The 27,355-nt window shown below is 47.8% G+C and overlaps 1 protein-coding gene across 1 annotated transcript in view; it reads right to left on the bottom strand.

Moving 5' to 3' along the window:
• The window catches only part of DNAH9 (dynein axonemal heavy chain 9), a 636,923-nt gene that overhangs the window by 275,128 nt on the left and 334,440 nt on the right, over nt 1–27,355 (bottom strand). Inside the window, exon 51 of the mRNA XM_060238867.1 lies at nt 8,341–8,766. Coding sequence (XP_060094850.1) covers nt 8,341–8,766 — 426 coding nt within the window. The remainder of the gene's footprint in view (nt 1–8,340; nt 8,767–27,355) is intronic.

Raw genomic sequence — 27,355 nt, 5'->3', positions numbered from 1 at the left:
CCCTGTCCAGGAGGTTCCCAACCCACTGACCAGCAGGGAGGAGAACCTCCCCCTATGTCACTGGCGCAATTACGTCACCCAGAAGTGATGTCATCAAAATGTGGGGCTCTATGGTTTTCCTGGATGCCCTAGCCATTTGGGAGGTAAACACTCTATGGTACCTATTTCAACCCCCCCTCCCCACCCCACCTATGACTGGGCAATCTTGAGAAACAGCTGAATTGAACCTCCAGCCTCTGTGAGGGGTGAGGGCCTGCAGGCGTTCTTCCTTCTTTTGCAAATGTAGATGTAAAACTCTGCAAAAGGTGAAAATCCAGATGTCTGGAATTCAGTTCTGATCCCAAGAGATCTTCAGGCTCCATCTGGAGGTTGGCTACCATAGGCCTGGTAGCACCTTCTGGGTGACTTGATGCCACATGGCTGGCATGACTTAACTAGGCCTGGCTGCTTGCTTCCATTCAGCAGCAGTTCCTCTATGACAGCCAATGTGAATTAGCAGCTGCCAACTCCAGGTTGGGAAAATCATGGAGATTTATTGGGTGGGACCTGGAAAGGGTGATTTTGAGAAGGGTGGGACCTCAGCCAGGTACCATGGCATAGAATCCATTCTCAAAATTAGTCATTTCTGCCTGGAGAACCATTGTTGCCAACCTATGTCAAGTCCCTTATTTACTGCCCGTTATTTACTGCCTATTGCTGGCGAGTGTATCTGAAAGAATGTGTGGGTAGAATCGAAAACTAAGCTGCTGTTCCTTCTCCAAGGTCATGCCTGCTAACTGAGAATGTTCTTATCTTTTGATTGGGCTTTGTAGTAATGGTGAGAGTGAGACATGATTTGTAATCAATGAATTATTATTATTTATTATTTTGGTACATTTATACTCTGCCATTTCCCAAACGGGCTCAGAGCGGATCACAACCAGGTAAAACCAGTCAAATACAATAAAACCAATAAAATGCAATTAAAACAGAACAACACAACACAGTACTATAAAACAAAAGTGGGTGGGCTCATAGTGCAGGTTGGGATATAATCAATGACCCAGATATAATAATTCAGATGACGGATCATCTGAATAATCCATGAAGTATGGATTGTTTGAATTGCTTGCGCACCCAAAATGAGGTGTGCGTTTAACTGCTTCTAGTGAACTATATAATCTTTGCCATGTTGAACCAAGTTAGTTTCAACACTGACCCAGTGTTGTGAGCACCTAGTATGTAAAAAAGGTAAAGGTAGTCCCCTGTGCAAGCACCAGTCGTTTTCAACTCTGGGGTGACGTTGCTTTCACAATGCTTTCATGGCAGACTTTTTACGGCCATTGCCTTCCTCAGTCATCTACACTTTCCCTCCCAACAAGCTGGGTACTCATTTTACCAACCTTGGAAGGATGCACGGCTGAGTCAACCTGGAGCCGACAACCTGAACCAGCTTCCGCTGGGATCGAACTCAGGTCGGGAGCAGAGGGACTGCAGTACTGCAGCTTTACCACTCTGCGCAACGGGGCTCTTGCACCTAGTATGACCATCTATTTAAAGCTTATCTGAAAATATGGACAGCCTCTTTATTTGAAGGAACCTAGGAACTTGACATAGTGTTGAAACTCTCCATCGGAGCCTAACCGAATCAAAGGGAACTTCCCATGCTATGGCAGAGAAGACCCCAGATAACGGAAAAACTCCAGACATCCCAAACTGGTGGGCAAAGGAGCAGGAACCATCCTGAAGCAGCCACCCTGGCACATCTTTGACTGGCACAGACCAGCTGGATGGGGCTCCCCAACGGTACACCCAGCGGTTATTCTTCACACCCTGTGCACGGAATCCTCACTGATATACTGAAATTGTGGAGGCGAGTCAAGCCAGACGCACAGCTATCCTGGAAGCCAGATCAGCAAAAGGAGACGCAGGAGGGGGTGATGAGGAAGAAATCTGGGAGAAAGGGAGGCAGGAGATGATAAGAAAGAGATTCCCAACCCCCCGAAGAAAGAAGACTCCAGAGAAGAAGAAAGAGGAGGAGGCAACCCGCTCCACGCCATGAGGCCCAAGATGCTGGAAATGGGGTGTACCCTGTGACAAGAGATGCAAGCCAATGTTATTGTCATTGCACAAGAGGTGAGGCAATGAATAGCACAAGCCCTAGCCCAGCAAGCCCCGCCTGTGTAAGATGGCAGAAGGGGAGGCCAACCCATTCCGCAACCCCAACCGCAGCTGGCCAGAGTGAGTTCCTGGGAACTATCAGCTACATTCAACAGGGACCCTGAAGAAGTGGAATACTCCATGATCCAAGCCAACAGTTACCTGTACTACTGGGGGAACACCTTTCTTGACAAAGCCAGTAGGGTGGACTATCTGGCCTCTAAACTGGAAGGGGCTGCGAAGAGATGCTATATAAGCTTATATGAGACTTGGGGTGCGGTCACACTCACCATTAAATCCATCTGCAACGCGCCTCTATTATAATCCGCACAACCAATTTCCCGATCAGACAACAGCCAGGCTACCGTTCTATCCCATGTGGGTCCCGTCGCTGGTCGATCAGAGTGCTCAACCGGACCTCATTTTTTGAGATGGCATTCCACGCTTGTGCAAGCACAGTACCATGGGATATCATGCTTGGCTTTTTTTTTTTAAGTTGCCAGAAAAGGTGGGCGATCTGCCCCCACCCCAATTTAAACACCCGGAAAGGAAAGGGAAGCCCAGGAGTTCTCCTTGCTGTCTCTCCGCCTGGCGGGGAGATAGCAAAGGTGTGGGATCTTCCTTCCCCCCCATTTAAACGCCCCGCCGTGGTGTTTAAATGGGGGGGGGCGCACGGCAACTCTCTTTGCTGTCTCTCCGCCTGGCAGGGAGATAGCAAAGGTGCGGGATCTTCCTCCTCCCCCATTTAAACACCCCGCCATGGTGTTTAAATGGGTGGGCACACAGCAAGTCTCTTTGCTGTCTCTCCACCTGGCGGGGAGACGGCAAAGGTGGGTCATCCTCCTCCCCTGGCAGGGAGACAGCAAATGTGGGTGATCTTCCCCTTCCCCATTTAGGAAAGGTCCCCTATGCAAGCACCAGTCGTTTTCAACTCTGGGGTGATGCTGCTTTCACAAAGTTTTCACGGCAGATCTTTTACGGGGTGGTTTGCCATTGCCTTCCCCGGTCATTACACTTCCCCCCCCCCCCCAGCAAGCTGGGTACTCATTTTACCGACCTCGGAAGGATGGAAGGCTGAGTCAACAATTGCTGGCACAATGATATCATTTGGAGTGGGCTCTCGCAGGGAAGCAGATGTGCGCTTGCGACGAGTCAGCTACAATGGAGCATTCAAACATAGAAAGTACGCGCGGGAGTCATCAGAAGCATTCTTATTCCGGATTTAATGTACTATCAAAAAAGTCCGCATCTCAGTCACGGCAGTTCGGGACACAAACGAGCCAACGACCGTTGCCAGATGCTGATGTTTGGACAACCGCATAAAATCCGACATGCATCTGGCTTTCATCCATGCCCATCCCGTCAGTTTATGTGTGTCTGACCTCGGCCTGGAGCAGCCAAACTCTACTCCGTGGACTATTTCCTGCAAGCCCTACTGGTACAATACGAAGACCCCCTGCAGGGAACAAGGGCACTGGCAACCCTGAAAAACCTACAACAGGGATTCAAGTTGGTGCGAGATTATGCCACAGAATTCAGGACGAATGTGGCTAAAGTGAGAGGACTGAATGAAGAGATAAAAATAGATCAATCCCAAAGAGGCCTCAATGCCAGCATCCTTAATCGGGCAGTCAACCAGGCCAACCCCAACACCCTTGTAGGTTGGATCCAACTGACTGGTGAAGTGGAAACTAGGATGCAAAGAGTGGCCTTCCAGAGGCAGCAGCAGCAAGGGAGCAAGGGGGGGGGGACTGTGAGTCGCAGTCAGGGGCTAAAGCAGAAGGAAAGGAAACGTCCTCTTTGGTGGGGAAGGAGAGAACCCTGGGAGGGAGAAGATGCTACTGTGTAATGAGGTGTGCCACCTCGTCATCGAATGCCCTGAAGAACCTCGAGGCCCTCCTAGCTCCGAAGACCACCAGCGCTCCCAAATCCAAGAAGGATGATGTGAGCCGCAAGAAAACTACCCAAAGCAATGTAGCCACCACCAACAAGAGAGAAGAAAACTGGGTGCAGAGCCAGGACTCTTGTGAGGAATAGGAAGAAGAAAGCCCGGTGGGAAATGAGAGCGACCTTTTGTAAGCGGTGCAGAGAGGCAGGTCGGGGAGTTAGTGGTGCCGCTGCGGGTGAGAATAACTGGAACTTTGTTCTTTATCCTTTATTGAGCCCAAAACTGAAACACTTTGCACTTGTGAGGGTTTTACGAGATTCAGGGTGCACAAGAGACATAATGACCCCTACACTAGTGGAGATGCTAGGTCTCTCCTCCTTTTTACACCAACAAATTCAGTTTGAACAGATGGACGGGAAAGTAATGAAAGGGGAGCCATGTACTCAACAAACTGAACTTGTCCCCGTAGAGATAGGGCCCCATTGGGAGACGGAAATCGGTTTAATAGGTTTATTGTATTTCCAGGTACAGAGGGATGGGGGAGGGGAATGAAAGGAAAGGGGAAAGGGAAGGGTACATGAATTTTAAAAGTTTTTGTAATATACTTATACAATGCTCAGTTCATATCATCATTGGTGTCAATGATCTTATAATATTCACTGCAAACAGATCTTCTAATTTAATAATACAATACAATAGTCCTTAATATCTCTTGAAGCTCCTACTAAGACTAGAATATAATTATATAAGCAATTTTTTTCATAAATTAACTTGATTGACTTATTTTGGAAGTTTATATATCACAACATAACCAGTTTTATAATGGATCCCAAATTTTCTTAGTTTTTCATGATTTACCGCCCAACGTAGGCGTAACTGGGGCACCACCGGTTGAATCCCTAAGGGCTAAGTTACGCCCAGGCTTTGGGGGGGGGGAGCATAGCTCTCCGCATGTGAGACCGTTCCCATGGCAACTCCACCAGACTGTGGCCACGCGGTAGAGATGGCAGGAGGGGAGGGGCATCCTAGGGCTGCTGGATTGGCCAGTCCTGGTGCAGGCACCGTGGCATATGACCGTTGGGGTGAGGAGAGGCAGCCCTGGAGAGGCTGATTGCCTGTCCCTCCCCACCCCCTGACAAAGAACTGTGACAATCACAGGCATATGGCCAAAGTGAAAGGAGAGAAGTCCCGCCGACATGGGGAGGGAAAAGGAGTGAGGCTGGGTGTGTGCATGCACAAGATAGAATCACTGCCGGGGTAGGGGTGGGGGGGAGGGAAGGGGAAGTGAGGAGCTGCAGGATTGGCCAGTTCCTTGGCTTTGCCCACCCACTGTCAGAGACTTGTGCAAATGGCAGGCAGACAAGCAGAGTCATGTGCCCTCCCAGCGAGCCAAAAAAGAACAGGAAACACATAGTGCAGGAGTCAGAGAAGTCAAGCAAAATGTGTGTATTGGAATGAGCAGACGGAGTCCTGGCATGCCACCAAGTCCCACAAGGGAAGCCCTTCCTGGCATGGACTCGGAGTTCCTCCTTGATGCCCCCCACTACTTGCAAGGGACCCCTCCCCCGGTGGCAGCAAAACAAAGAGTGTGAGCCACCAGCCAGGCACCCATTGCATTGCCCCCCCATACTCCCCTCTTCTCTGTGCCATGAATATGACAGCCCCGTGGGGCTGGGCAGGCTGTGGGCTCAGGCAGGCTGCAATGATGCATCTGGCCCCAGACCACTCTCCTGCCCATGCGTGTCGAAGAGCTTGCCTGTACAGTGTAAGTGTCCTCTCTGTGCAGCGCCCACCACCAGTGCCTCGCCCTCACTCTAAGTCCACACAGCAGGGAGCTTCGAGACAGAGTCCCATGCCACACGCCCTACCTAAGGACATGTGCGAGGCCGGAGTGGATGTTTATCTAGGGGGAAGCTGCAATTGGGTGTCTGGGAGGGGGCTTGCCAAGCCTGGGGAGTGAGGGGATTGGTGAAGTAATTACATGGCGCTCTAAGGAGTTTGCGAGCTTGTGCAGCACTGGGGGGGGGGAGAAATGTGTTTTTAAGAACAACGGGTGCCTATGAGATGTGCCAGCATTTTGGAAGGCGTAACTTTGCACCTCTCGGGGGGGGGGGCATGTCAGGGCCCAAAGTTCTTAGGAAGTCAACTAAGCCTTAGCACGCCCCTGACTTCGCCCCCCTCTCACCGACGTCAGCCTCTCTGCTTAACTTCTGCCTGCACTCAGGCACAGGGCTGAGGTGCTGTTGCCCTTGGACAGGGGCCCGCTTGGGCGGGCCAATGCCCACATAAGCCACCTCCGCTCCTACATAAGTGAACTTAGAGTGGCATAGGCCTTAGTTTGTTTCCAAAGGACTTTCACACACACACCCCTTAGGATTGTGCTGTTAGTTGTTCACCACTTTATCTTATGCTGAATTTTTTTATACAGTAATGTGGCAAGACGGTATCCTTGGAATATGTGTGGAAAGCACATGAAATAGCACCCTTGCTGAAACTAAGCTGGTATGGATCTGGTCAATACCTAGATAATGGACCCACCAAGGAATTCTTTTCAAGGCAGAGTATGTATATGTCACAAATGCATATGTTTTAAATAAATTAATGTTAAAAACAATACTTCTAACCTTGGCTAAGTAGAATTGTCTTTTCCTGACAGAAGTCCTATGCTTTTAAGTGGTGCAAAGAAACCCAACAGGTTTAGGCTTTACTATATTGGAGATTACTTTTGCTGAATTTCTGCCTGTCGTGCAGCTGCTAAATGAACTGAAGCATGACATTACATATGATGAATCCTATAATGCATATAACTCCTCAAAAATCAGTGGAAACAAAATATTTTTAAGGCATGCTGTCTCTATAGCTCTTTTAGAAACAAAGACAAAATTATCTACAAATTGTTAATGACCTTCTCTTCTTAAAATACACCCCTTGGTTATAGATAGTTTCCTACATGAACAAATCTGAAAATAGAACAGAAATGATTTGTTGAACTTTCCATTTTCACCACCTTCCTCAACATTTTGCTATAGGATTCTAATGGCCCAAGAAAGCTTTACATTGCCTCCTTGGTGATAATCTGTCAAATAAATGTGCTGCAGTAGAGAGCTGAAGGCTTTCCTAATTAAAGGCTTGGCAAAGTTTCCCAGCAGCAACAATTCCAGACTGCATTACTCTGTGATATACCGGTGAAGAAGTAGTGAGGAGTCTTTTAGACAGTGTCCTGAGTGTTTATGAAATTGATTTAGAATCACAGAATCATAGAGATGGAAGAGACCTCCAGGGTTATCTAATCCATCTCTCTGCACAATGCAGGAACTTCACAAATACCTGCCCCACACAAATACCTCCTAGGTGACCTACGCACCCTGCCCAGATTTAGTATAAAGTGGTGAGAATCTCCAGATCCATGAATGTTAATTATTATTGTTGTTATGCTAACTGTAAAGAGCCCGGTGGCGCAGAGTGGTAAAGCTGCAATACTGCAGTCTGAACTCTCTGCTCACGACCTGAGTTTGATCCCAGCGGAAGCTGGTTTCAGGTAGCTGGCTCAGGCTGACTCAGCCTTCTGAGGTCGGTAAAATGAGTACCAGCTTGCTGGAGGGAAAGTGTAGATGACTGGGGAAGGCAATGGCAAACCACCCCGTAAAAAGTCTCCCAGCCGTAGTCAGGAGTGGCCCCAATGAGTTCTGCCTCAGAGATCTGTAGTGAGACCTTCCAGACCAACAGTCTCTCTCTGGCAGACTGTTTAATAGGGAGGAGTCCTCAGCCACTACATCAGCTAACAGCATTCTCCTCTCCTCTCCCTCCTTTGATCTGAGCAACAATGACCCAGTGAAGCAGGTTAGGCAGGTTTGAAATCACTCAGTCAGCTTCTACAGCCTTCAGCTGGAGATTAGCAACAGTGGTTCCCCAGGAGGAAAGTGATGCCTTAGGAATTTCCAACCAACCTGGAAAGATATAACTAAAGGCCTTCGGGTGAGTGCCCCCCAGCCTTGCTGTCATCCCACCCACCCAAGTGAAGGCATTCACTCCCCCACCCCAGACTTCCTACAACAGGCCCCAAGGAGAAGCAGTACTGATCAGTAAGCTCCTTGTCAGCAGAGAACTGTCTCCGTTGAAGGTCAGTGGTGTTCTGCTGGGGTCGGCAGTGGGCAGGGGAGAGCAGAATCAGCCAATGGCACGGCAGAGACAGTGTGAGACAATCCTGTGCAGGCTACATCCAACAAATGAAAATCCTCAGAACTGCCACCATGGTTGGGCTTTTATTTATAACTGAATCTATACACCTGATTCACAGGCTGCTTTGTTCTTACCTCAATCTTGGCCTTTATGCTAGCCAGCTTTTCTTGCGCAGCAGCCAGTTCAGCATTTGCTTTGCTAAGGGCCTGACGCTTGGGCTCCACATCACAATACACTTCATAGAAACGCACAATGTTGATGACCCAGGAGCAGAGGCCAGCAGCTGCATAGGACTTGGAGGTCACAAACTCAGGGTTAAACTCTGGATCCTGTAGGTAGGGCTGAAGGGTTCGAAGGCAGTTCTCATGTATGTTCTCTTTGTTGAAGTTGATTAAGGAGTCCAGGAAGCCATCCACTTTTGACATGGCCACCTTGGCTGCTTTCCAACTTCTGTCCTTAGGGACCTTTCCACCAGGAGCCAAGAGCACCATCACAGCAGCGGTGACATTGCTGACAGTGGAAGGCGGTGATCCAAATGACTTCAGTTCTGTCAGATTGATCTGAAAATAAAATAAAACAAGGTTGTTAGATGGAAATTAATGGATTTTCTATTTACTTTGCTGGTAATGGAGTCAGGCTCCAGAGAGGAGCTTTGAAGCCAGAAGCAGCACTCTGCATTTTAAATATTCTGACTCATCCAACATAAAGCAATGAATCCCTCTAGTAGTACAGGGGCCTCCCTGTGTTAGATTAGAGTCGATTGTGTGCCTTCAGCATCTCAACCAGTTCTCAGACCATTAAAAATGCACAATTAGATTACAGGTTTATCTAGGATGAGAAAGAACAACAGAAACATCAGAATGTCTGCAAATCAACAATGTACATCCAGACCTGCAGAGGGAATCTAAATAAGGCTGTTAATTGGATAATTCTGATAGAAATAAATGACTTATAAATTCCTATTCAGTTTAATTCAGAGTGGATTCATGAAATACTACATGGGACAGTGGCCTTCTATACTGTTATTATGCAGTGATTGTTTCCATGAGGACAACCAAGGCTCATCACAGAATCATAGAGTTGGAAGGGAGCTTCAAGGTCATCTCAGCCAACCCCCTGCACAATGCAGGAAACTCACAAATACCTTCCCCCATCCATACCCAATAGCACCTGCTCCATGTCCACATCCTGGGCAGGCAAAAGAGGCAGTGGTGACATTGCACTGCTCAGAAGCTGCCTTCCTTTGCAAATGAACACAGCTTTCTTAGTGGTGGAGCGGTGCCCCACAGCCCCCTTCACCTGCCTGGGTCCTGGGCAGGCAAAAGAGATGGTGCATGGTACCAGTGTGTGCACTGCCACGAGGGGTGGGGATCCTTGCCTGGGGTGGTAGGACCCACAGCCAGCACATGGGAGCAGGCAAGGATGGCAGGGGCCGGGGTGCCACCTTGCCTATGGGGTGCTCCCTGCCACTCTCGACTGAGCAGAGGAGAAGTGCTACAAAGGTAAGGTTTGGCTTTCTAAGCAGCTGGGGAAGTTGCTGAGAATTTCTGAGTTTGTGTGACTGTGTATTGCAGAAAATTCTGAATTTGTGGTTGCTGGGAAACTGCTGTTTGTTTGGTTTGAGTGGGCTGAAGGTGATTGTTGCTGATTGATTAGGAGTGGCTGTGTTCCCCACCCTCTTTGCATTATTAAGCTGTGGCTTGCCAGAGACATGAGCCTTTGACGCGAGTCAAAGGGTGAGAGGTAAAGGGCTCTTGGCCTGTAGCTCTTAGCCTGCGGGCTCTGTAAGGACCAAGTACCCAGATCCCTATTTCCTTGTGTTCCCAATAAGGTAAGTAGACCCTCCAGAAGGAGAGCCACATAAACAAAAAGGATTTAAAAGGGGAGTTTATATTTTAAATAAGCTATCATGAAGATAGAATGCCAGCAGGGGGGTGGGGGCTTTCCAGTGTTTTGCACTGAGTGTCACATGTATGACTATCTGCCCACAGAACAGAAGTCTTGGGTGTGTGCTCGACGCAAGGAGCTCCTGGTCCTCGGGGAACGAGTTCATACCCTTGAGGCCGAGGTGACTGACCTGGAGAAGCAGAGACAGGCAGTTAGGCACTTGGAGAAGACTCTTGGACGTATTAGATGAGCCCCTCTCTGAACGTGGCAGCCCCATTGCTGCCAGGGAGCATGAGGGTCGAGAGGGAACAGGGCATCGTGCTGAGGATAAGGGGAATGCGCCCTCAGAAGGGACCTCTTCTTCAGTTGGAGAGCGGGTATCCTTTTGTGCCAAGGAACCATTCCTGGGCAGGGAGAGAGGGGGGGGTCTTGGTAGATGGTGATTTGATCCTTAGGCAAGTAGACAGCTGGGTGGCAAAACCGCGTACTGACTGTATGGTGACTTGCCTGCCTGGTGCGAAGGTAGCGGACATTACGTGTCTTGTAGATAGGCTGATAGACAGTGCTGGGGAGGAGTCAGTGGTCATGGTGCATATTGGCACCAATGATTTAACGAAATGCAGTTGTGAGGTCCTGGAGGAAAAATTTAGACTGCTACGCAGGAGACTTAAGGCCAGAACCTCCAAAATAGCCTTCTCAGAAGTGCTACCTGTTCCACTTGCAGGGCTGGAGATACAGGCACAAATTAGAAGTCTCAATGTGTGGATGAGACGATGGTGTAGGGAGGAAGGGTTTAAGTTTGTTAGGCACTGGGATGCTTTCTGGAACAAGCGGGAGCTGTACAAAAGAGATGGTCTCCACTTGTCCCCGGATGGAACCAAGCTGCTGGCGCTTAAAATCAAAAAGGTGGCAGAGCAGTTTTTAAACTAAATCTTGGGGGAAAGCCGACAGGAGATGAAATGTCTCTGGTTTGGGAGGACTCATCTCAAAGAGATGAAGGGTTAGCTGTTACTTTTCTACCAGGTAATGGATCAGAGTTGTCCACTGAGATGGTGACAAGCAGTATGGACTGTCTGCCAAAGTCTTGAGGCAGCAGGAGGAAGGTTGTGGGCCTAACTTGCCTGGGAAATTATAGATGTTTGTATACAAATGCTAGACGTGTTCGAAGTAAAATTGGTGAGCTGGAATGTTTAGTGTTGGGAGAAAACATAGACATTGCGGGAATTTCAGAAACTTGGTGGAATGAGGAGAATCAGTGGGATACGGTGATTCCTGGATATAAGTTATATCGGAAGGATAGGGAGGGAAGGGTTGGAGGTATGTCAGAGAGGATATACAGTCCAGTAAGACTGAGGTCAAAGAATTAGATTCCCTTCTAGAAATGCTTTGGGTGAAAATAGAGGGCCCAAAAGGAAATTTAACTATGGGAATTTGTTATCGCCCACCAAATCAAAAGATAGAGGACGGTTATAATATGATGGAAAGATTAAAGATAGCGGCTAAACGTAAAAACTATCGTAATAGGTGATTTTAACTACCCGCAGATTGATTGGGTCAATATGTGTTCAGGTCGAGAGAAAGAGATTGAGTTTCTAGATGCTCTCAATGACTGTGCTGTGGAGCAGATGGTCACAGAACCTACCAGGGGTGGGGCGATCCTGGATTTGGTCCTAAGTAACGCCCAAGACTTGGTGAGAGATGTAAAAGTGATCGCATCGCTTGGGAGCAGTGACCATAACGTTATTGATTTCACCATTTGTATAAATAGGGAGTTGCCCCAAAAGACCAGCGCAACCACGTTTAACTTTAAAAGGGGTAAATTCTCTGAGATGAGTAGGCATGTGAAGAGGAAACTGAAAGGAAAGGTAAATACAGTCCAAACCCTTGAGGAAGCTTGGAGACTATTTAAAACCACAATCCTAAAAGCTCAGATCAAATATATACCACAAGTTAGGAAAGGCGCAATCAGGTATAAGAGAAGGCCTGCATGGTTAAGAAACAAAGTAATGGAAGCTATAAAAGGTAAGAAGGACTACTTTAAGCGGTAGAAAGCTAGTCCAAGTGAGATTAATAAAAGGGAACACAGGCTGTGGCAAATCAAATGCAGGACTGTGATCAGGCAGGCAAAAGGGGACTATGAGGAGCATATTGCAAAAAACATAAAGACGAACAATAAAAAAATCTTCAAATATATAAGAAGCAGGAAACCAGCCAAGGAAGTAGTGGGGCCCTTGGATGACCAAGGGGTACAAGGATTACTGAAGGAGGATAGGGAAATGGCTGAGAAGCTGAATGCATTTTTTGCCTCAGTCTTCACTGTGGAAGACGAGAAGTGTTTGCCCACTCCAGAACCACTAATTTTGGAAGGGGTGTTGAAAGACCTGAGTCAAATTGAGGTGACAAGAGAGGAGGGCCTACAACTGATTGCCAAATTAAAAACTAATAAGTCACCAGGTCAGGATGGCATACATCCAAGAGTTCTGAAAGAACTCCAAGATGAACTTGTGGATCTCCTGACAAAAATATGTAATCTTTCATTGAAATCTGCCTCCGTTCCTGAGGACTGGAAGGTAGCAAATGTCACCCCCATCTTTAAAAAGGGTTCCAGAGGAGATCCGGGAAATTACAGGCCAGTCAGTCTGACTTCAATACCGGGAAAGTTGGTAGAAACCATTATCAAGGACAGATTGAGTAGGCACATTGATGAACACAAGTTATTGAGGAAGACTCAGCATGGGTTCTGTAAGGGAAGATCTTGCCTCACTAACCTTTTACAGTTTTTTGTGGGGGTGAACAAACATGTGGACAAATGAGACCCAATAGATGTTTTTTACATTGACTTCCAGAAAGCTTTTGATAAAGTTCCTCATCAAAGGCTCCTTAGTAAGCTCGAGAGTCATGGAGAAAAAGGACAGGTCCTCTTGTGGATCAAAAACTGGCTAATTAATAGGAAGCAGAGAGTGAGTATAAATGGGCGGTCTTTGCAGTGGAGGACGGTAAGCAGTGGGGTGCCGCAGGGCTCGGTACTGGGTCCCATGCTCTAACTTGTTCATAAATGATTTAGAGTTGGGAGTGAGCAGTGAAGTGGCCAAGTTTGCGGATGACACTAAATTGTTCAGGGTGGTGAGAACCAGAGAGGATTGTGAGGAACTCCAAAGGGATCTGTTGAGGCTGGGTGAGTGGGCGTCAACAAGGCAGATGAGGTTCAATGTGGCCAAGTGCAAATTAATGCACATTGGGGCCAAGAATCCCAGCTACAAATACAAGTTGATGGGGTGTGAACTGGCAGAGACTGACCAAGAGAGAGATCTTGGGGTCGCGGTAGATAACTCACTGAAAATGTCAAGACAGTGTCCAATTGCAATATAAAAGGTCAACGCCATGCTGGGAATTATTAGGAAGGAAATTGAAAACAAATCAGCCAGTATCATAATGCCCCTATATAAATCAATGATGCGGTCTCATTTGGATTACTGTGTGCAATTCTAGTCACTGCACCTCAAAAAGGATATTATAGCATTGGAAAAAGTGCAAAAAAGGGCAACTAGAATGATTAAAGGTTGGGAACACTTTCCCTATGAAGAAAGGTTAAAACGCTTGGGGCTCTTTAGCTTGGAGAAACGTCGACTGCGGGGTGACATGATAGAGGTATTTTGGCCACTGTGTGATACAGTGTTGGACTGGATGGGCCATTCGCCTGATCCAACATGGCTTCTCGTATGTTCTTATGTGGCACTCTCCACCAAGCCCAGCTTCTCTCGCAAGGGAAGCTGGGCTCAGAAGAGAATGCACTCCGCCCAGCTGCTCTCGCCTTGAAAGTGAGAGCAGCCAAGTGGGGCATGTTCTTCTCCTCCAAGCTCAGAGGAGAAGTGTGTGCCCAGCCTGTCTGGGTGCTCTCGCCTTCATGCAAGAGCAACTGAGTCTTCTACTCCTCTGAGCTCGGCTTTCCTTGCAAGGAAAAAGAAGTAGCATGTGGCAGCAATGTGCATACTGCAACACGGTGTGGGGGAGGTCTTTGCCTGGGGCAGCATCTCTCCCCTGCTCCAGGTTGTTGGTGGCTCTGCCCACTTCTCCTCCGCCCTCTTGGAATAAAAGCTCAGTTCCAATCAGACCCAAAGCAAAGCCCATTTTGGGTGGTTGGGAGTGTGTGTGTGAGACAGCAGCACCTTGACTGGGGTTTCAACCCCCACCACCACCACCTATGACCAGGCAATCTTGAGAGAGCTGAATTGAACATCCAGCCACTGAGAGAGGCTGCAGGCTTTCTTCCTTCTTTTGCAAATGTAGATGTAAAACTCCGCAAAAGGTGAGGAGCAAATTTTTAAATGTGGAAGCATTTTGAATGATGCAAGTCTGTAGCAGGTGGATAAAGTGCTCACTAGATCTGGAGCAAAGCTGAATGGAGAAAGGGCCTTTCTGTTTTTCTTTCATTCTTTCTTCATTTTCATTTTTCTTTCACGAATGAGAGAAAGAACAGAAGGGAGGTAGGAAAAAAAGGGGGGAAGGAGTGAGTGAAAGAAAAATGAGAATGAAGATAGAATGAAAGAAAAAGAGAAAGGCCCTTTCTGTCTTTTTATTTCATTCTGCGATCACACATACTAAATACTGCACTTTTTAAAGCTGGGGTGACATTTGCTACCTTCCAGTCCTCAGGAACGGAGCAGACATTTCCTCCCCCCCCTTTTCTGATGACCCTGAAGCGGGGGGAGGGCCTCCAAACTAGGGGATCCCCTGCTCCCAACTGGGGATTGGCAACCCTGATTTCAATCCACGTTCAATGCACTTTCCAACTGGATTTTACTGTGTGAACTGGCAAAATCCAGATGGAAAGTGCTTTGAAACTAGATTGACACTGCATTATTTAATGTGTGTGATTCCAGCCTCTGTCTACCTTCCTTCCTTCCATTTCTCTTTCTCTCATTTTTTCTCCCCCTCTTTTTCCTACTGTTTTTTCTCTGTCTCTCTCTTTCTTTCATTCTTCCTGCCACCTACACATTCATCACCCCACTCCAGAATATTTATCTAGAGCCTGTGTATGTCTTCCTACAATGGGCTTTACTGCTAGTAATATATAATTGCACGGTGACTAGGATGGGTGTGGTCAGCGTCTCAAGAGCTGGTGGGCCAGAAGCAGTAGAACAAAGCAAGAGTCAAGTAGCACCTTTAAAATCAATAAAGTTTTATTCAGAATGTGTGCTAGAAGCACATTTCATCAGACCATAGAATGGAATAGCAAGCCTCCTCCCCCCCATTTTTACCATTTAAAGGCCGGGGAAGGGGCCATGAAGCTCTTCCCAGGCTGACCCCCCACCACCACCACCGATCACCTGATTGGCGGGGGAAACCATGGCAGTAAGCAGCAAGGGCAGCACCGCTCTTTCAGCAGGTTGCTCGCCGCCGCTGCCGCCGTTTTACCCGCCAATCAGGTGATCAGGGGGGTCTTCCTGGGAAGCACTTCAGGGCCCCTTAAATGGTGAAAACTGGGGACGGTGAGGCTGTGGGGGGGCGGGGCTGCATGGGAGGGGGACGGAGGAGGGAGGAGAAAAACAGGGGGAGGAGGCACCATGGGGGGAGGCCTAATTGGGTGCCCCCACCCTGCTGGCTTTAAGAACATAAGAACATAAGAGAAGCCATGTTGGATCAGGCCAACGGCCCATCAGGTCCAACACTCTGTGTCACACAGTGGCAAAAATTTTTATATACACACACACACTGTGGCTAATAGCCACTGATGGACCTCTGCTCCATATTTTTATCTAAACCCCTCTTGAAGGTGGCTATACTTGTGGCCGCCACCACCTCCTGTGGCAGTGAATTCCACATGTTAATCACCCTTTGGGTGAAGAAGTACTTCCTTTTATCCGTTTTAACCTGTCTGCTCAGCAATTTCATCGAATGCCCACGAGTTCTTGTATTGTGAGAAAGGGAGAAAAGTACTTTCTTTGGGGCCATGGTGGGCCAGCCGGCCCTGGGGCCGGTCCCTGGGGCCAAAAAGGTTGGGGGCCACTGGTCTGGAGAACTTGGTTGAAACGTGGTTACATTGAACAATATATGGCCTGTGACCTGTCTACCTCTTGGACCGCCTTCCCCCACATTAGCCTCAGAGAGCACTATGATCAAGCTCACAAAATCTCTTAATGATCCCCAGGCCAAAGGACGCTTGGCTGTCCACCACCAGGGCACGAGCCTTTTGGGTGGCAGCCCCTACCCTCTGGAATGCTCCCTCTGAAAACATCAGGGCCCTTTGGGGCTTGCCATAATTCCACAGGACCTGCAAGACAGAACTGTTTGAACAAGCTTTTAACATCTAAATGGAGGTGACCAGTACTTCACCACCCTACAGCATTAATACCTTAATGCGACCCAAACAGAATGTAAGGCATTTAATCATATTCAATAACATTATAGTAAACAGCGCTAATAAGAATTAATAATAACGCCATCTAGGAATTAAAACCGTATATGTTTGAGATGTTTTAATAATTTACCGTGAGTTTACTGTAACAATTTAATTTTATGTTATTTTAATTGTTGTTAGCTGCCCTGAGCCCGCCAGGGAGGGTGGGATATAAATATATAATAAAATGAAATTATAAAATAAACAACTGTCTCTTTTTAAATGTTATATTTAGATATCTCTTTCAGGTATCTCTTTACTTGCTGAGCTTCCTATTGGTATTCAGATTTTGAAAACAATTTCATATATTCAAATAACTGTTTTAGAAATATTAATTTCTCCCTTCAGGTTCCATTTTTTATATAATTTGTGTTTTCCACCAGTATTAGTACTTTATTATTTAATTTCCATTTGTACTCTCAGAAGCTCACTGATTCTGATTCCAGAATCTTGAGCAGCAGAAGACACTTCATTTTTTTAATGCAAGTGCTAAAAAGACTTAGACAAATCCTACAATTGCTAGAGTGTTCTTAGGATCCTTATCAGTGAGCCAAAGAGCCATGCTTTCTGGAGTATTGGGAGGGGGGGTATGATTTTAAATGAAATATGTTTTCCCTTTTTATATTTTTGCTATATAATTAATTTCCCAATTTTTGAAGATATATAAAAACCCCTCTATGGTTTTGTATCTGTCATCTTCATTTATTCCTCAGAGCATGTTCAGAAATTTAAATGCACAGAGTCCTGAGTTTCTCAGTGTTCTGTTTCCTCTGTTTAAAAAATTAGCAACATGGCAACCTCTGGTAACTGTGCTGGAAACTGCTTTAAAGTGAAGGTTCTTGTGGTGTTTGTCTGCTATAGTGTCTTTACTCTAGAACAAGAGTGTCAAACATGCAGTTTGGGGGCTGAATCAGGCCCCCAAAGGGCTCCTATCAGGCCCCTGAGCAACTGGCTGTCATCTGCGTCCTTCTCCCTATATCTTGCTTCATTCTGTATAATAGCTTGCTTTGCAAGGCTTGCTCAATTGCACAGGAGCTACAGAGCAAAACCTCCATTTTCTCCATTGACTGAGGCCCCTCCCTTGGGGAGGAAGGGGGGGAGGAATAGCTTCCTTTGCCAGGCTCTCTCAGTTGCTCAGCAGAGCTACTGAGCCAAGCCTCTCTTCTTTCTATTGGCTTAGGCTGCTCCCCCCTGTCCCCTGGGGAAGCAAGGAAAGAGCCAGAGCTTCCTTTGCCCAGTCCTCTGGATCCCATGGGAGAAAAACAAAGAAAGCATCTTTAAGGCAAATGAGTGCTAATGTTTTAAGCATGTTTTAAGTTTTTTTAAAAATATATTTGTGTTTGTGTTCTTTATAACATTTATATCTCTGCTACCTAATTTTACCTATGCCCAACCTGACATAGCCAGGCCCAACAAGGTCTCATTTATGTCAGATCTGGCCCTCATAATAAATAAGTTTGACACCCCTGCTCTAGAACTTCCAGCATCAAATCACCAGAACCTCTATGAGGTGAGTGTGGCTGGTGAAATCAGGGGATGTGGCCTAATATGCCAATGAGTTCCTGCTGGACTTTTTCTACAAAAAAGCCCTGAACATAAGCAATGTGAAGAAACCAGAATAAATGATGCTTCTGCTGTTATCTGTGAATGTGGCAGGTCCCACACTGAGAACAGCTTGAAATGTATGGTCAGGTTGAAGTCCTATATCAGAAATACTAGTGTGGATAAGTGGGAGGGAGAGAGAGAGGAAGGTGTTACAGCTGCAAAGTAGCTACATGTTACCCCTCAGCTAAACCCTTCTGGCCCTGCCATTCTTGAACAAAGGCTTGAATGATTTGTCTGACAGCAGAGTCTACCTGGAGCAGAAATGCTTTCATTTATTTGCAAGTTAGGAACAATTACATCTGCTTTTAGGCCACAAAAACAAAACTTTGCTACGCTTTGGGTTCTGAATTATTATTATTAGTAGTAGTAGTAGTAGTGTTGTTATCAAAGATTTCAGGTTTTCACGGCTGGTAACATCATTAGGGTTTGTCGAATCTTTCGGGATCAAGTGCTGTGTTCTACTGGAGAAAGTTTTCCTTCCAGACGTTTCGTTCTCAGCTGCAGAGAACATCCTCAGTGGCGTTGCAGCCAGAGCAGGTGCTCTGACCTTCTTGGCTGCTGTGCATTGAGTGGGGCCAGGGCTGCTGGAGAACTGCTATTTCTAGGCTGGAGAGGGTGTGATGAAAGGGCAATTGGTTTGCGGATGTGTCCATTGTTTGGTGGGGCTTCCTGGAAGGGTAGTGATAAGGAAACTGGCTGTTGAATGTGACCATTGTTCTGTGTTAATTGCTGGGAGGGTTGGAAGGGGTGCGAAGATAAGGAAGATGGTTGTTGACTGTGCTGATTGTTCTGTGGAATGTGCTGGTTGTTCTGAGACTTTCTGCAATTTATAGTCTGTAGGTTGTTTCAGCACAGTCAACAACCATCTTCCTTATCTTCACACCGCTCCGGTCAAGGCTTTTCACTTAACTATTCAAAACATTTGCGGCAAGTTGTCCTTCTCCACTTCAGTTCCCACGCAAAATGAAACTATAACATATATAGTACCAATGACATCTTAGCCCAATGACTCTCCTTTTAACCCCTCACCCCAACCGTTACATTTCAAGCAAATAGTGCGGGGAAGCAAAGCGGGAAATTATTTTGGCGGGTCCCCCTCCTACCCCAAAGTCTTAGAGTCCAGGTGTCTAATCTTTTACTTCTCGAGTGTCTGACATTGAAGGCTGGCAGAAGCGGCTTGAATAATGAGTTCCGTAGATAAGCGTGGGGGGGAGGCGGGGGAAAGCCAAGCCAAGCAAATATGCAAAGCTATAGTTACAATGCAGGGTCCATGGCAAGAGGAATACATTCCACAGGATTTGTTATATGACTTTTGACATTCTGCCCCCCCCCCCAAAGACCCTCTTCCCCCTGGTTTATCAGGATATTTGAGGTGAAAGTCTTTGATAGGTTTCTGACACTCGGTATCACCGGCGCAGACCCATTTTGCTTGACTAAGGGGGAAATGGGTCCATTTAATGAGATAGTACAGTTCTCCTCGTTTGATCTTTGAATCCAAGATTTCCTGCACCTCATGATGAATCTGACCACAAACTAGTGTCAGAGCTGGAAGCTGCTGTTGTGCATGCCAAGGGGAGAAACCAGGATCCCTCCTGCAGTCCTACAAGACTACCTTCTTGAGCAGAAAATGGACCTGGCCTGCGTGACTGTGACCTGGGTGTGAGACAGGGAGACAGTAGCTCTCTCCCCAGTAGCTCCCCTTGGGTTCTCAGCCCACCACCAAGCACGGACTAGCGGGTGTGGGGAGGTGTAGTGCTCTTCCTATGGAAACCTTACTCCTTCTGGGCACTCCCGGCCCCGGAGATCACCGGCATTGAGTGTGCAGGTCTAGTGTGGGATGTTGGGGAGAGTTTGGCTATCTGGTTAGTGTACCGAACGCCTAATGCACCAGCCAGTGCCCTGCCGTCTCTGATGGAGACTGTAGCAAGCTGGGCAATGGAGCACCCTTGACTTACTGTCTTGGGTGGCTTCAATGTCCATGCTGATGATGAAGCTTCTGCTCAGGTGACGGACCTGGTGTCATCCATGGTGACAATAGGACTCTCTCAATATGTGACATTACCCGCCCACCAGGCCGGGCACACGCTGGATTTGATCTTTGCAGCAGGAGTGGTAGTGGACCGGATTACTGCTGAGCCAGTGCCATGGTCGGACCACTATGCCCTGAAGGCCCATATGGACGTTTAACTACACCCCTGTTTAGGTGATGAGCATGTTTTGTCTCGCCCGCGAAACCTGATGGACCCAATGAGGCTTCAGATGACCTTGAGAGATCCTTGGCCCCCTGGCAGCTCATTAGATGAGCTTGCGGAGTCCTGGAATAGCCGCCTCTTTGCCGCCATTGATGAGATCACCCCCGCTCATGACTTGCACCATGGTATACTCCGGAATTGCGGTCAATGAAGCAGCAGCTTAGACAACTAGAGAGACAGTGGTGATGTACTCAGGACAAAGCGATGGGAACATCTTATAGGTCATTTATGCGGACCTATAAGGTAGCAGTCAAGACCACAAAGAAAGCTTACTTTGTGGCCCGGATTGCATCTGTGACCTCATGCCCAGCCCAATTATTTAGTACAATTTGGTCCTTAACTGCCCTACCGCAAGGCAGATCAAATGCTAGGGAATTGGAAATCGGCTGCGAAGCTTTTGTGAGTTTTTTAGTTTAGTTTTTTAGTTTAGTTTATTTATGATTTATATCCCGCCCTTCCCACAAGGTGGCTCAGGGCGGCTCACCGCACATAAAATCTAACATTAAAATATTAAATTAAGCATTTTACACAATTAAAATTAAGCATTTTACACAGTTAAAAACATTCAAACATAGCAGAAATTTAAAAGAACTACACTCAATTTCCTATGCCGGTTAGTTATAGGCCAGCCGGAAGAGGGTTGTCTTACAGGCCCTGCGGAACTGAGCAAGGTCCCACAGGGCCCTCACCTCTTCCAGCAGCTGGTTCCACCAGGAAGGGGCCATTAAAGAGAAAGCCCTATCCCTGGTAGATTTCAGGTGGGCTTCCTTTGGCCCAGGGACAACGAGAAGATTTTGGGTTCCTGATCTCAGTGCTCCCTGGGGAACATGTGGGGAGAGACGGTCCCTCAGGTAGGCAGGTCCTAGGCCATATAGGGCTTTAAAGGTAATGACCAGCACCTTGTACCGGACTTGGTATATTATTGGCAGCCCGGAGCCCCGGCCGAATATGCTCCCATCTTGGGAGCCCCAATAACAGCCGGGCAGTGGCATTCTGCACTAACTGCAACTTCCAGGTTCGGCACAAGGGCAGCCCCATGTAGAGGGCATTGCAGTAGTCCAACCTCGAGGTGACCATGGCATGGATCACCGTTGCTAGATCGTCGCGCTCCAGGAAGGGAACCAACTGTCTTGCCCGCCTAAGATGAAAAAATGCAGACTTGGCAGTGGCTGCTATTTGAGCCTCCATCTTTAAGGAAGGCTCCAATAGTACCCCCAGGCTTTTGAACCTGTTCGCCGCTATCAACGGCGCACCGTCAAAAACTGGCAGGGGGATTTCCCCCCCCCCCGGACCCCGACGGCCCAAGCAAAGGACCTCTGTTTTCACAGATAAGGTCTCATCACTCCGTCACGACCTCCCTGCCACACTTGAAACAGTAAGTGAACGTGAGGCTCCGAGCTTGTCTTCCAGTCCATTTCTGGATCACTTTGACCCACTCAGCCTGGAGGAAGTTGACAGGATTCTCATTTCTGTGCACCCTACAACTTGCATTTTGGATTCGTGTCCATCTTGGCTGATAAAAGCTTGCCGGATGGTGTTATGTGATCCACTTTGCTCCAATGTCAAGAGATCCCTCATAGAGGGGATCTTCCCACACCTCTTAAAGAAGCTGTGATCCACCCTCTCTTGAAGAAACCATCTTTAGACCCGACCAATTTGGCCAACTATCAGTGTCAAACCTGCCCTTTTTTGGTAAGATTATTGAGAGGTTGGCAGAGAAACAGTTACAGGGTTTCCTGGAGGACACTTCCATACTGGACTCATTCCAGTCCTGCTTCTGCCCAGGCCACAGGACGGAGGCTGTGCTGGTTGCCCTCATGGATGACCTACTGAGACATCTGGATCAAGGCGGCTCGGCAGTACTGCTCCTATTAGACCTCTCAGCTGCATTTGATACAGTCAATCACCAGCTGCTGTCTAGCCATCTTGCTGACGTGGGGATACAGGGGTCTGCCTTACAGTGGCGCTCCTCTTTCCTCCAAGGTTGAGGCAAAGGGTGGCAATTGGGGAAATGCTGCCCCAGAGACACCCACTTATTTGTGGGGTGCCCCAGGGGGCAGTTCTTTCCCTAATGTTGTTTAATATCTTTATGTGCCCCCTTGCCCAGATAGTCAGGAGGTATGGGCTGGGTTGTCATCAGTATGTGGATGATACCCAGCTCTATCTATTGGTGGGTGGCTGGTCTGGCTGCGCCCCGGAGAATTTGGACCTGGTGCTGCAAGCCGTGGCATCACCGTTCAGGCTGAGCCAGCTAAAGCTGAACCCAATGAAGACAGAGGTTCTTTATCTAAGTCGCAGTGATCCCTCTACCAGCCTTCGATGGGGCACCATTGACACCAGCATCGAGGGTTAAGAGCTTGGGAGTGCTTCTGGAGTCCTCCTTAACTATGGAGGCCCAAGTAGCAGCCACTGCCAGAGCTACTTTTTTTCACCTTCGGTGAACACGGCAGTTGGTCCCCTACCTTGAGCACGATGACTTGGCAATGGTGATCCATGCCTCAGTCACCTCAAGAATTGATTTCTGTAACACTCTACATGGGGCTGCCCTTGACTCAGATTCAGAAGCTGCAGTTGGTGCAGAATGCTGCAGTCAGGCTACTAATGGGGCTTCCCTGTCAGGAGCACATTCAGCCTGTGCTGAGAGTGCTGAATTGGCTGCCTGTTGCATACCGAATCCGTTTCAAGGTCCTGGTATTAACCTTCAAAGCCCTATATTGTCTAAGACCTACCTATCTGCAGGACCGCCTTGCCCCACATGTTCCCCAGAGAGCACTGCAATCAAGCTCTCAAAATCTTTTGGCTGTCCCTGGGCTGAAAGAGGCTAGACTTAATTCCACCAGAGCAAGAGCCTTCTTGGTTGTGGCCCCAATACTTTGGAACACCCTCCCAGAAGCCATCAGGGGCCTGCGAGATTTATCGCAGTTCTGCAGGGCCTGCAAGACTGATCTGTTTTCGATGGCATATAACATCTAATGGGAGAGGGCTGCCACCACATCTGGATCTATCGCTCTTTAGTACTAACTGCCTAGGATCTGTGCGCGTGGGAAAGGAAATATTACATGATCTGCCTGAAGTAGCACCATTGCCATTTATTTGATTGTTTTATTGTTTTAATATTGCTTTTGTTTACTATCTATTTTATGCTGTTAGCCGTCTTGAGTCTGTATAGAATGGGTGAGATATAAATATAACGTAAATAAAAAATAAATAAAAAATCATGCTTCAGGTAGTTGGCATGGAAACAAGGATGGACGTGTTTTAAGTTCTTAGGTAATTCGAGTTTGACAGTTATATTATTTACAATCCTTTTGATGGGGAACGGTCCCAGGTATTTCATTCCCAGTTTTTTTATAGTTTTGAGTATTTGGGAGGTGTTTTGTAGAAACATACACGATATACCCCACCTTAAGGTCCCATAACTTAGAGTGTTCCTTATCATAGTGTTTCTTATAACTTCCCTTGGCCCTAAGCAGTTCCTTCTGTATGACTCCCCAGCCCTGGGAAATTCATGTCCACCACACCGTGAAGTCAGCAGGGGTGGTGGGTGGTGATGGGAGCTCCAGGAATGGTTTGCCCTCATATCCATTAACCACAAGGAACAGGCTAGCATTGGTTGCACTGTGAATGCTGTTATTGTAGGCATACTCTGCAAAAGGGAGAAGGGGCACCCAATTGTCCTGTTGGAACGAGGTGTAACACCTTAGGAATTGTTCCAACACCACGTTCGTGCATTCTGTCTATCCATCTATCTGTAGGTGGTACGCTGAGCTAAGCCCCTGTTTGATTCCTGCCAAACTACACAGATATGTCCAGAAGCTGGTAACAAACTGTGGCCCGCGGTCAGAAATTATCTTGCTCAGGAAAGCATGTAGCCAGAAGACATGCTGTACAAACAACTGGGCCAGCTTTTTAGCAGTGGATAGCTGCTTGCAAGGAATAAAGTGAGCCTGTTTGGAGAACGTGTCTACCACCACCCACACCACTGTCTTCCGTTGGGAGGGGGGGAGGTCTGTTATAAAGCCCATAGAAATACATTCCCAGGATTGAGAAACTGTAGCTAATGGTTGTAGCTGTCCTGGGGGCAGGCAGGCCCCCTCTTTTCATTGCGATGACACAGGTCGGACAGCTGGTGATGTATTGGGATATGTCCTTTCATAGTCCCAGCCACCAAAACTGTCTCTAGACCAAGTGAATTGTTTTCACAAACCCCAAATGCCCCCCCAGTTTGGAATCGTGTGCTCGTTGCATGACTCCCGCTTGTAGTGGCTCAGGGATAAACAGTTTATTGTCTTTGTACCATAGACCCTCGGGAGAGGGGGTCAATTGTAACTCCTTATCGGGTAGTTCCACTGCCAAGGCTTCCTTAAGGGAAGTTAGGAATGAGTCAGGTTGGCCCGCCCCCTTCCGTTCTTGAGTGCGGGTGGTAACCAGAGCACTGAGTTGGGCTGGTGTAAACAGTGAGTTTATCACCGCCTCTGTCATGAGCCCTGCCAGCCTCCCTCTTGCTTTTGTGTTGGGGTAGGCGGGACAAAGCATCAGCTAGGAGGTTCAGCCTATCCGAGATGTGCCCCAGTGTGAATTTGAACTTATGGAAAAACTCCACCCACTACTCTTGTTTGGTGGTGAGTTTCCGGGTGGTGATCAGGGAAGCAAGGTTCTTATGGTTCGTCCATGGTTTGAATGGTTTCCTCACCCCCTCTAAGTAATGCCACCATTTTTAAAGCCAGTTTGATAGCAGATGCCTCCTTGTCCCACACTGACCAGTTCCGCTCTGAGGGAGTGAATTTCTGGGACAAGAAGGCACATGGGTGGAGTTTCCTGTCATCCCCCTCTTGAAGCAATACATCAGGCCACATCACTTGCATCACATTGTACCACAATTTTTTTGTTCTCATCAGGGTGGATTAGACATGGTTCAGAAATAAACCTTTGCTTGAAGTCCTCGAATGCCTTCTGGTACTCCAGGGACCACTCTAACTTGACACTTGCTTTATTAGTCCTCGAATGCCTTCTGGTACTCGAATGCCTTCTGGTACTCCAGGGACCACTCTAACTTGACACTTGCTTTATTAGTCCTCGAATGCCTTCTGGTACTCGAATGCCTTCTGGTACTCCAGGGACCACTCTAACTTGACACTTGCTTTATTAGCGTTGATGTCCTTCCCCTTGGTCTTCAATAAGTCAGTCAAGGGCGTAGTGACCGCTGCAAAATTGTTTATAAATCCTCTGTAAAAGTTCACAAAACTGAGGAAGCTTTGTAATTGCTTCTGGGTTTTAGGCACCTCCCACTCGGCTATGGCTTGCACCTTGGTGGGGTCCATTCCCAGTCCTCCCGCTGAAACCTGGTAACCTAGGAAGTCAAGTTCTGTTTTGTGGAATTCACATTTCAAGAGCTTGGAAAACAGTTTATTTTCATGTAAGGTCTGTAACACTTGGCGTACTAGCTGCACATGTGAGAAGTCCCATGAATAATTAACACATCATCTAAGTAACAGACCACCCCCTTGTAGAAGAATTTATGTAATACATTGATTAGGTTCATGAAGACCCCCTGGGCCCCCTTCGACCCAAAGGGCATCACCAAATACTTGAATTGACCCATGGGGTTGTTAAAAGCGGTTTTCCATTCATCCCCCTCCCGAATGCAGACTTGGAAGTATGCATCTCTGAGGTCCAGCTTAGTAAAGATCTTTCCCTGCGAGACTTAGATAGAGAACCTCTGTCTTCATTGGATTCAGCTTTAGCCAGCTCAGCCTGAGCCATGATGGCATGGCTTGCAGCACCAGGTCCAAATTCTCCGGGGTGCAGCCAGACCAGCCACTCATCAATAGATAGAGCTGGGTGTCATCCACATACTGATGACAACCCAGCCCATACCTCCTGACCATCTGGGCAAGGGGGCGCATAAAGATATTAAACAACATTGGGGAAAGCACTGCCCCCTGGGGCACCCCACAAATAAGTGGGTGTCTCTGGGGCAGCATTTCCCCAATTGTCACCCTTTGTCCCCGACCTTGGGGGAAAGAGCCACTGTAAGGCAGACCCCTGTATCCCCACGTCGGCAAGATGGCTAGACTTCGCTGAGCAGATCCCTAATTAAGGGATATGCATTGTTCACTGAAATCACGTTCAAACCCCTAAAATCTATACAGTCTAAGACTGCCATCTTTTTTCTTGCAGAATAATACTGGGGCCACATGAGGAGATTGAGCTGGCCGGATAAATCCCCATTGTAAAGTTTTTGAGATTCTCACCCGTAGTGGTGTGGCTGTCACATTGACCCGCTGTTGCACGCTCTTCACAGTAGGTTATCATTTCCTGGCAGCTGCTCCTTGTTCTCTTCCTCCCCTGAAGCCTCGGGGGTCAGATCCCGGCAGTATAGCACGGCAGCCTTCCCCTTGTTGGATGGTGGTCCCCCGGATCCTGGCATCTTCTTGGTCTCTCCCTTCACTGGAGTGGGTGCCTGCTGTTCCTGCAGTCTGCTGGGGCATTCGCTGGTGACGTGATTCTCCCCACTGCATTTGAAGCACAGCCTTGTCCTCAACCAACGCTCCCTCTCCCCAGCGGTGAGCAGAGTTCCTTGACTTTGTTTCACTGGAGTGGGTTTCTGGACCTTCTCCTTCATATCCCGGGGTCCCAGACCCCCTTGCTGCTTACTGTGGAGGGCTATGATCTTCTGTTGATCCTCAACTTCGCAGGCTAGTTGGATCCAGTCGACCAACGTCTGGGGGTTCCCTGCTTTGAGAGCCTCACCAAAGATTCTGGAGTTGTGGCCCCTCTTAAATTGCTCAATTCGGGCCCCATCATCCCAGCGGTGCACTTTCACATTCAGGAGGTGGAACTCTCTGGTGTATTCTTTTACAGATATCAGCCCTTGTCGGAGCTCTTGCAGGGCCGAGATTGTGTTGGTCTCTTGCAGGGGGTCCTCGAAGTGGGTGCGTAAGGCCTGGAGCAGCTCCCTCAGGGAATTCAAAGCAGGGGAGCGAGCCTCGTACAGGGTTACAAACC

This window comes from Heteronotia binoei, chromosome 5, assembly GCF_032191835.1.
Source record: "Heteronotia binoei isolate CCM8104 ecotype False Entrance Well chromosome 5, APGP_CSIRO_Hbin_v1, whole genome shotgun sequence".
Classification (NCBI taxonomy): Eukaryota; Metazoa; Chordata; class Lepidosauria; order Squamata; family Gekkonidae; genus Heteronotia; species Heteronotia binoei.
This window is presented reverse-complemented; position numbering and strand designations above follow the sequence as displayed.